The sequence below is a fragment of the Urocampus carinirostris genome, chromosome 1 (genome assembly GCF_059441175.1).
Source record: "Urocampus carinirostris isolate Australia breed hairy pipefish chromosome 1, RoL_Ucar_1.0, whole genome shotgun sequence".
NCBI lineage: Eukaryota > Metazoa > Chordata > Actinopteri > Syngnathiformes > Syngnathidae > Urocampus > Urocampus carinirostris.
In genome coordinates this window covers 71,522,227-71,532,943 of record NC_142349.1, presented here as the reverse complement: position 1 = coordinate 71,532,943, position 10,717 = coordinate 71,522,227, and the positions used below count along the sequence as shown (strand labels likewise).

The 10,717-nt window shown below is 41.0% G+C and overlaps 1 protein-coding gene across 1 annotated transcript in view; it reads right to left on the bottom strand.

Moving 5' to 3' along the window:
• Nucleotides 1-1,787: 1,787 nt before the first annotated feature.
• LOC148376726 (sickle tail protein homolog) overlaps nt 1,788-10,717 on the bottom strand; it is a 121,964-nt gene continuing 113,034 nt past the window's right edge. Inside the window, exons 22-23 of the mRNA XM_088326582.1 lie at nt 10,134-10,253; nt 1,788-7,236 (exon numbers count right to left, since the gene is read on the bottom strand). Of these exons, the coding sequence (XP_088182708.1) occupies nt 6,490-7,236; nt 10,134-10,253 (867 nt within the window). The 3' untranslated portion in view covers nt 1,788-6,489. The remainder of the gene's footprint in view (nt 7,237-10,133; nt 10,254-10,717) is intronic.

The window sequence follows — 10,717 nt, the reverse complement described above, 5'->3', positions numbered from 1 at the left end:
ACACATGGCAGATTCCAAAAAACTAACTGGAAACAAACGCTGTGAAAAGGTAAAGCTACAGGAAGCTGTTTTAACAGCACAGCAAGGCTTTTTCACAAAACCCTGCATGTCAAATGAAAATGCTACAAAGGTGAGCTACGAGGTTGTGACACTGATCGCCAAGCACTGCTAACCTTTCACAGACGGTGAATTTATTAAAAACTGTTCAAAAAATGCCAGGCTGAAGAGTCGGCCCTCACACTTACCAAATCTGGCCCGCTTTTTGAAAAGTTTGCACACCCCTGCATCACATAGATTGGGATCCACTGGTGGATCACAGAGGGAGTACCGGTAGATCATGGGAGAGTGCTTTCAGTACATTGTCATGGCTTGGATACGCTAGTCAAATGCAGCATGTGAGCGTGAATGTCAACGTTTCTCATGCTGCAGTAACAAATTGGAGAACTCCAATTTTTGTTTCCTTGATAAAATGAGAAATGTTTTTAAAATTGTACAGATTTTTTTGCTTCACATTTAATGTATATTTTATGATGAGGGATTTATCAGAATGCCTTACAAATCCTTAAAGGAAAAAAAAATATTAATATACTATTTAAGTATACGTTCGAAATTAGATTATTAATCACAAAGGTAAATACTGCATTTGCCTAGTTTTAGTCCATGGTATTTAATATTTTATAATTAATAGATCTACACTACATTAGTTAGTATAGTGTTACTTATTTCTCACAAGAGTATCATTGGGAAAAAAACTATATTAATATAAAATAATATTATGATATTATAATATAATAATATACTGTATTATATATTATTTATTTTGATTTATTTATTCGCGCATTGAGAAATATCGTGTGCATTCCACTAATTTGGAGTTTTTTAACAAAATGCTAGATATCTCTTGAATCTCCATTTTTTTTTTGGTAATAAATTAAAAATGTTTAACCACCTGGAGCCGCAAAATAATACACACTGTCCCTTTAATGCTGTGATTATATAATGTTTCACAGTCTCTTCTGAACTGAATTGAACAGAATTTTTAAAATAAATAATCGCTGTTTTGTTATCTTCAAATCAACAAAAGAGCATTATGTTACCTATTAAGCTTGCCTAAATTAAAGGGACAGTGTGTCATATTTAGTGCTTTTTCGTGGGAAGAAACTTCATTCACCAAAAAAAACAAGAACTGTCATATAAACCTAAATTTTAAATACTTGTATAATAAGAACTGTCAATTTAAGCTTTAAAATAATAATCATGAAACTGTTACCAGCAATTATAACTTTTTAAACATATTCAACGTACATAAGTATTTTTAATCAAAATACAATCGGGTTTTGGCTGAAAAAGGGCGGGAAAAGTTGGGTTAATAGAAACATAACAAAATATACTGTGGCTCATCTTTCTTTATTCATTTTTCAACAATTAATATCTTTACAACTGACACAAATCCTTTCAATCCAATAAAAATGTAAAACAATTCAGTTTTAAATTGAAAACCAACAATATATCCCCAAAACTCATTCACTCTGCATAGTTTGACTAGATTAGCTCCGCGTATCTACAGCGCCCCCTTGTGGAGGACTATGGTAAAACCAGCCTATAAACACTTTCTGATTCGAAACCTTTTAGAGTCAAATCATTTTCAGTGACAAATAAATATTCACACTAATTTAAATTTTTAAAATATCCAAGAGAAAGCGATTATCTACAGGCATGCGGAAATTAAAATACAGGAAATAGCAACTTGAAAATGGCCGCCAAATGACAACAGTAAGACCAAAACATCAATCGTCTTCAAATATTTTATTGAAATAGATGTTTTTTTTTGTGGCTCAGTTACAAAATAAACAACTCGTTATACAAAACATGTCAAAACTTAACTACATAGACATCCAAAGGTTAGTGTATATATTTCACCGCTAGAAGTCGCTATATAGTAGAATGCAGTGTATAGCAAAGAAGTCCTTCTATTAATAACAAATTTGTTCGCCACTTGTTATATTTTCCATCCCAGTAAATCTTAATAGTTCATTTGATTAGTAACAGATAACCTTTCGAAATGAATATCACATTAAACGGATACAATACTGAGTAAATAATTATTCTTCATTTAATTGCAGGATTCCTTGGAGGAGGTCGCTGGTTCCCGCCTCGGCCGAGTCATACCTAAGACTTATAACATGGGTAAATGGCGGCGCCCTCTGTTGGCTGCGGCTGCATCGGCTCGCGACAACGGGTCAGGTGTAATCGACATTTCGTTCTGTGTACATTGTTACACAGAATGACAATACAAGGAAATTATTATTATTATTATTATTATTAGAAATAAAGAGAAATATAGTGTGTGAGCAAGAGACCTATACTCCAAAACGTTGTTTACATACGTCTTTGATTGTCATGACAATGCCTCCTCATTCAATCATAATGAGCAATGTTCCCTGTAATTTTTCTCACGGGTCCGAGCGTTCACACAAAGTCGGTGAGCAACGCTTGAAACAACAGTGAGCCACCATAATCCCAAGTGTGGCAAGATAGTTACGGTTATTATCAAACCAATCCAAAACTTGACATTCCGGCAATGCAAAATGATTTTTCTCTTTTAAATGAATTGACTCATGTACGATTGCAAAGGTTGCAGGCTCACAAACGTCGTTTGTTTTTACAATTCTTTCACAAGATATCCATTTCTTTTTATTTCCTGATATCTTTTGTCGCATAATATTAACATTTTGGGGGCTTATTTAGTCGGTTGCACGATACACAACTGTATTTAAACACATTTTTTAGTGGAAGTACAATGGTGGCAACAAGATTCACTTGATATCATTGGAAATGATTTGAATGCAACACAAACTTTTTCTTCTTTTTCCCTGTTTTTTTCTTCTTTTTTTTATTCCTTCAAAAAATTCTCATTGTGTTTATTTTTTCTTACCGCTTACTTTTTTCTTTTTGTTCTCTATTTACTTTTTTTTCCTTTCTTTCTTTCTTTTCTTTTTTTCTGGCTTTTTTCAGAATTTTTGCTTCTTTTTTCTATACCTTTTGCGTCTTTTTTTCTCAGCTTTTCACTACTTTTTCATTTTGGTATTTTTTTTCTTTTTTGTTTCTATTCCCCGTTCCTTTAAGTCATTTTGTGCATCATTTTACAAAATATTTGGTCATATGGGTATGAAAGAAGCAAAAACAACCCGAAGAGCCGTTTAGCACCCGAAAGAGCCGGTTCCTTTTCGTGAGCTGAGCCGAAGAAGCCGGTTCTCGAAAAACTCTACTGACTTTACTCAACTTTAACTTAATCCGCTTCTTAATTAGCAATTTCGAGCCCTGATTTTTGTGCGCTGGCTAGATTTTCTTGTGCGCCGAGAATGTGCAAGCAGTGCAATAGCTTTTTTTTTAATTCCTTATTTTTCCCTACCTGTTACTTTTTTTCTCTATTTGCTTTTTTTCCGTTGTTTCTTTCTTTTCTTTTTTTTCTTTCTGAATTTTTCCTTCTTTTTTCTCTTCCTTTTGTGTCTTTTTTTCCTCAGCTTTTTACTACTTTTTCATTTTGGTATATTAATTTTTTTTGTTCTATTACCCCCTTCCTTCAAGTCATTTTGTGCATCATTTTACATAATATTTGGTCACGATTGGGATTAAAGTTAGTTAGTTTATTCAGTTAGTTAGTTTATTCAACCAATAATCTTCACATAAAAATCATCGGAAATTGCCTCGTTGTCTCGGTTCAGTGGGAATTTTAAAATTGAATAACATTCAACATTCCGAATATAAAACGAAAAACAGAAATTACAATTTACAATTATTAAAAATTCGGACAGCACTCGGGTAAAAACTGTTTGTAAACCTTTTAGTACCCTTGAATGAAAGAAGCAAAAACAACCCGAAGAGCCGTTCAGAACCCGAAAGAGCCGGTTTCTTTTAGTGAGCCGAGCCGAAGAAGCCGGTTCTTGACAAACTCTACTAACTTTACTCAACTTTGTTCTACTTCGACATTGACTTCAAAATACCGCGTTTAGAACACAGCGTCAGGGGAACCCGTGTATTTTGACCTTCATGCACTGTAACTTTGACTTACTTCGCTTCTTAATTAGCAATTTTGAGCCCTGATTTTTGTGAGCTGGCACGCGCGCAGTTTAGAGGGAACACTGCTTGTAAGGTATACATTTATAAAGTACAATTTCGAACACTGATTTCTACATTTATAAGTGTAAAACACATTTTACTCACATAATAACACTTGTACAATCATTTACAACAGGACGTGGTGGTTATATCATAAAAAAACGTCAAAAAAGGGTTTTAATTCTGCTTCCAAGTACGTCATGAATGTTGGAAAGAAAAACAAAGAGAGACAAAGGGGAAAGGGGAAGGGTGTCCCGATTACATGGTTGCTTGTTATTGTTATATTGCAGGGGTGTCAAACTCATTTTAACTTGGGGGCCACTCGTTGGAACTAGCATTGTCCCGGGGGCCGGAAGGGTAGATTAGAGAGAAAGAAGAAAAGATAAAGAAATAAGAAAAAGAGAGAGAAGTAGAGAAGGTAGGACAAAAAAAGAGAAAGGGAGAAAGAGAGAAAAAAGCGAGAGAAAGCATGAAAAAAAGAGAAATAGTGAGAGAGGGGAAAAAAGGAGAAATAGAGCTAAAGAGAGAAGGAAAGAAAGGAAAGGAGAAGGAAAGAAAGAGAGAAGGAAAATGGAAGGGAGAGAGAGAAAAGGAAAAAAGGAAGAGAGTAAAAGAAGGTAAAAAGACAGAAAAAGACCAAGAGGAACAAAGAAAGAGAAAAAGAGGGACAGAGAGAGTGAAAGAGAGAGAGAAAGAGAGGAAGAGACAGAGAATAAAGAGAAAGAAAGAAATATAAGTACAGCATTTGTGAGAGGCACCTGGCTTTGGCAACATCAAGTTGACATACTTCAACCTGCAGCTTGTTTTTCTCCTGCGCTTCTCTGAGTGTTGTCTCGCGGGCCGGATTCAATCCCTCAGCGGGCCTGATCTGGCCCGCGGGCCGCCTGTTTGACACCTGTGTTATATTGAGTCTCTCGAACTAGTAGAGACTATTTCCATTAGCCAATAAAAACCCTTTTATATGACTTTGAGTGAAAAAGGGAAAAGCAAGACAACACTTAAAACTTGGATGTACAGTATACTGCGATCCATTATCCCCGCGGGGCTGGACGCTTGGCCGAAACCAACCCAAATTCTAGGCCAGGTCAAGCCTGGCTTCTCTCGCGCTGACTTTTTAAAAAAAAATCCACCCGTCATTGTTCATCTTTGTCTCGCTGCCTCTCTCTCTGTGCCGCCTGCTGTGGTTTTTATCCCAATTTTCAACCCGTCAAAAAGACGGACGGGCTCAAAATTTTCCCGCCAATGATGAAAAACTGTCGTTTAATGTAACCTCTGCAGACACGGAAATATAGAAGATGTAAATGTTCATACAGTTTTGTTTAACTTAGATTTAGTTACAAAAGACAGGCTTTCATTTGTTATCATAAATCACCTGTCCTCCTCCAGAGTCCTCATAATTTTTTTTACGCCCGATTTTATTTCTGACCGTCACACTGTGTCTTTCCTGGGCAGCGCCACCGTGTGGTAAGGGCTCGGGCGTGTTTGCGTTTCACGGAATTTCATACGGACGCTTGGACGAAAAATCACCTGTCCTCCTCCAGAGTCCTCACATATAAAGTAGGAAATTTTTTTATGTTATGTGGTGGGGTGGTCGGGCTAGGTCCGGCTTTCATACCGGTAGACATAGGTCGGGTCAGGCTAAATTTCTTAAGGCCCGTCACACTGTGTCTTTCCTGGGTAGCGCCACCGTGTGGTGGGGGCCCGGGTGTGTTTGCGTTTCACGGAATTTCATACCGCAACTTGAAGACGCAGATGTAAATGTTCATACAGTCTTGTTTAACTTAGATCTAGTTAGAAAAGACAGGCTTTAATTTGTTATCATAAATCACCTGTCTTCCTCCAGAGTCCTCACAATTTCTTTTAGGCCAGATTCTATTTCTGACCGTCACACTGTGTCTTTAGTAGGCAGCGCCACCGTGTGGTGGGGGCCCGGGTGTGTTTGCGTTTCACGGAATTTCATACCGCAACCCGAAGACGCGCGGCTGGACGCTTGGCCGAAACCAACCCAAATTTTAGGCCAGGTCAAGCCTGGCTTCTCTCTCGCTGCCTTTTTTTTTTTAAAATCCACCCGTCATTGTTCATCTTTGTCTCTCTGCTTCTCTCTCTGTGCCACGTTCCGCTGTTGTTTATAGCCCGATTTTCAACCCGTCAAAAAAGACGGACGGGGTCAAAATTTTCCCGCCAATGATGAAAAACTGTCGATTAATGTAACCTCTGCAGACAGCGAGAGAAGATGTAGATGTTAATACAGTCTTGTTTAACTTAGTTAAATTTTAGTTACAAAAGACAGGCTTTAATTTGTTATCATAAATCACCTGTCCTCCTCCAGAGTCCTCACAAATTTCTTTAGGCCCGATTTATTTCTGACCGTCACACTGTGTCTTTCGTAGGCAGCGCCACCGTGTGGTGGGGGCCCGGGTATTGTTGCGTTTCACGGAATTTCATACCGCAACCCGAAGACGCGGGGCCGGACGCTTGGCCGCTCCTCCCTCCGTGACTTGCGACCGAGTTGAGGAAGGAAGAAGACGGGGACAGCGGAGAGGACGTAGAGGAGCCGGGCGACAGGGATGAAGACGTGGACGAGGAGGACGGTGACGACGAGGAACAGGACGACGAAGAGTAGGAGGCGAGCTGGGTCATGGCGGCGGCGGCGAGCGTGAGGTGACGGTTCTGTCGTTTGCTGCTGCCCCCCGGAGGCAGGGAGGCCCGGTCGCCGCTAGCGAGGGACGCCGACGAGACTTTGCTAGACGAGGGGAGCAGACGACTCAGATTCAGAGACGGGATGAGAGATTTGTGAGAAGGAGAGGAGGAGGTTAAGGACGGGGAGCATGGCGGGAGGTCGGTCGAGTTTCGGGAAGGCGGGCGCGCTTGTTTGGAGCGCCGGGCGCAGGGAGTAGAGGCGGAGGCTTCGCGAGGAGGAGACGGAAGCAGTGATGAAGCAGAAGAGGAAGAAGAGGAGGTCTGGAGGTTAGCGCTGGCATCTGAGCAGTGAGGAGTGGACAGAGGAGGCGAAGGGTATTTCCCGGGGTTATGGCTCAAAGAGGGGATCTTAGAGGCACGCAAAGCGACAATGGAATGGTTACTAGGCCCGGCTGCTTTCGGGCCTCGGTTGTCAGCCTGCAAACAGGAACACGGAAGGTCAACATGGCCGATAAACCCACAGAAAGCCCACCAGCAATTGACACCTTTTCTGATAAAAATTTACTGTGCTCATACCTTACAAACTGTCGTATTTTCCCTAACAAAATACTAAGTAATCTTACACCATTTTTTTTTAAAGGTGTTTATTTATATAGTTTAACATGTTACCAGCTCAGTAGCCTAGATGGTAAGGCGCCCGCTTTGAGACTGGGAGGTCGCTGGTTCGCGCCTCGGCCGAGTCATACCTAAAGACTTATAACATTGGTAAAATGGCGGCGCCCTCTGTTGGCTGCGGCTGCATCGGCTCGCTACAACGGGTCAGGTGTATCGACATTTCGTTCTGTGTACATTGTTACACAGAATGACAATACAAAGGAAATTATTATTATTATTATTATTATGTTATATTGGACATGTGTTTCCTTATGTGTAATAATAACTAATAACAGTGCCACCCACTGGTATGGGGTGGGGTTTGGTTTTGGCTTCTGACATGTGACCGGGAGGCGGGGTTTGTTGGCAGTTTTCAGAGGGAACTGCTACTGAGATCAAATAGATCAAAGCCAGCAGGAAAGCAAATGTTGTGACTCATTCATTTGCAGAAACTGTAATAATAAAAACCTCATCATCCAGTCCAGCGTGAATGTAGATCTTTGGTGGGACAAGTACACCGCGGTTACACTTATATCATCTCATCTCATTAGCTGCACTGCTTATCCTCAGTAGGGTCGCGGGGGTGCTTGAGCCCATCCCAGCAATCATCGGGCAGTGGGCAGGGGACACCCTGAACTGGTTGCCAGCCAATCGCATGGCACACAGGGACAGACAACTCGCTCGACCATTCACACCTAGGGACAATTTGGACCGGCCAATTCACCTGAAATGCATGTCTTTGGAATGTGGGAGGAAAACCGGAGTGCCCGGAGGAAACCCACGCAAGCACGGGGAGAACATACAAACTCCGCACAGTAAGTCCGGTAGTCTGGGCCTTTAATGAGTTGAGCCGAAAAAGCCGGTTCTCTAAAAAGAGACGGACTTCCTTTCACTACATAACTACCACATGAAATCCGAGGCGGCAGACGCATGCGCACAGTAGCATCAAACCGCTCGCTTCGTGTGCAACAAAGAAAAAACGATACCGAGATAGAGGCTACCGCGGCAAACTTGACTTGATTGCTTTGCCGTTTGGTGATAGTTGGTGTATACCGGATGGTACACATCATTGAGAAATTTGCGTTTTTCCGTACAAATTTTTTTGTACGTCGTACACGTCTTAAAATGCATAATTCACGTACTTTGTACGGCAAAAACTTACAGGTTGACAGGTATGTGTGCCGCTGATGTGTACTTAAATCAGAGGTAAGATCTTTTGGCCAAGCCAGAGTTCGACTTGAATTTCATCCAGGTCAGGTCTAAAATGTCCATCATTATGTTCGGGTCAAACCGGGCTTCTCTCTCTAACTGCCTCTTTCTTTTTTTATTATCCATCCGTCATTATTTTTCATTGTTTCTCTGCCCCTCTCTCTCTTAAAGTGAACTATTTTCTCACAGACATACTGCTGTGGTTTATGGCCCAATTTCCAACCCGTCAATAAGACGGATGGCCTCAAAATATTCCATCTAAAAAAATCCGTAAATGATGGAGAATTGTAAACTCTGCAGACACAGAAATATAAATGATGTGCATGTTTTGAGCAGCACGGCGGCGCAGCGGTTAGCGCGTGTTCTGAGGTCATGAGATCGAACCTCCTGTGTGGAGTTTGCATGTTCTCCCCGTGCTTGCGTGGGTTTTCCTCCGGGCACTCCGGTTTCATCCCACATTCCAAAAACATGCACGTCAGGTTAATTGGCCGGTTCAAATTGTCCCTAGGTGTGAATGAGCGAGTGAGTTGTCTGTCCCTGTGTGCCCTGTGATTGGCTGGCAATTCAGAGTGTCCCCTGCCTACTGCCTGATGATAGCTGGGATGGGCTCCAGCACCCCCGCGACCCTACTGTGGATAAGCGGTGCAGATAATGGATGGATACATGTTTATACAGTTCTGTTTAGCTTAGATTTTGTTAAAAAATACAGGCTTTAATTTGTTATTGCAAATCACCTCTCCTCCTCCCGAGTCCTTACAAATATAATATGAAATTTTGGGTTTGTTTCAGGATCGGTCCTGCAAATCAAGATAATTGATCGGGCTCAGGCTTGGTCGGGTATTGACACCCACGGTCCTTGGTCTGTTCTGGCTGGATTTTTTTTCCTACCTCTGGCTTAAATACATTCATTTCTCATAGGAGTTATTGTGTTTGACATAAAAAATGAGTTTTTGGCTGGGAAGTCCCATCTCTCTTCTGCACCGGCAATGGAAATGATTGTGTTAGGACAGAGACAGGTCGACAAGTCATTTGAGTGAAAAAAATTCTTACACAAAACCATGCAAGATTGCAAACAAGACTTGATACACTCATAAAGAGAATGTATCTTGAAATAGTAGTGAGGAAATGGAGATTCACAGTAAGGCTCAATCCCATTACAAACACTTTCACACACCCACTTCTCCTTCCCCTTTGGGCTCATAGGGGAGTCGCTATGGCGCTCCTGACTTGACTTGGTGAAAAGGCCTTTTGTCTCTCACTCTTTTTTCTTACTTGAATTTGAACACACTTTCTTAGAGTAGTGTAAAATTGAGGGGAGTGGGGAGTAATGGGATTGAACCTTAAAAAAACAGAGAAGGAAGGGCAATGATAATGGAGGGTCATGCAACATTTTATTACAACAGTATACAAAAAAACACATGTTTGTCAACATAATCTATATGTAGTTCAGCCAATTTCCAGCTGTTTATTCATTTTTCACATAATAATGTTTTATACAGTTAAATCTTTACCTGACCAGTTTGCTTGGAGGAAGCTTGCTGCTGTTCTTTAGTTGTCTTCTCAGGTGAGCCAGCAGGGGGAGATGAATGACGTATCTTGGTGTGAATTCGCTGAGCACCAGAGCTGGGCGTCTGAGAAATGATTCATAAAGACAAGTAGATCGTTTTAGGGAGATCCCGACGACATAAAGTCAGGTGAGTAGTAATTTGAAGGAAAGTAATGGAGTATACCGTATTTTCCGCACTACAAGGCGCACCTAAAAGTCTTGTTTTTTTTCAAAAGCTGACCATGCGCCTTATAATACAGTGCGCCTTATATATGGCTCAATATTAAATCGCAAGGTCTCGCAACTTACGCAACAGCCGCCGACTCGATTTCCCCCCGAACGTGGAGTAGTCCGCGGTGTATGCTGGGATTTATATACCGGCGTTTGATTGGCTAACCAATGTGTCAATCATCATTTGAATCGATCGCTATTGGCTAAAGTTATTCGGAGCCTCGGATAGGCTAGAGGGCCGAAACAAACCTTGCAATTGGCTGAAAAAGATGTGTCAATCATCCGTTAAATCGATCGTTATTGGCTCAAGTTATTCGG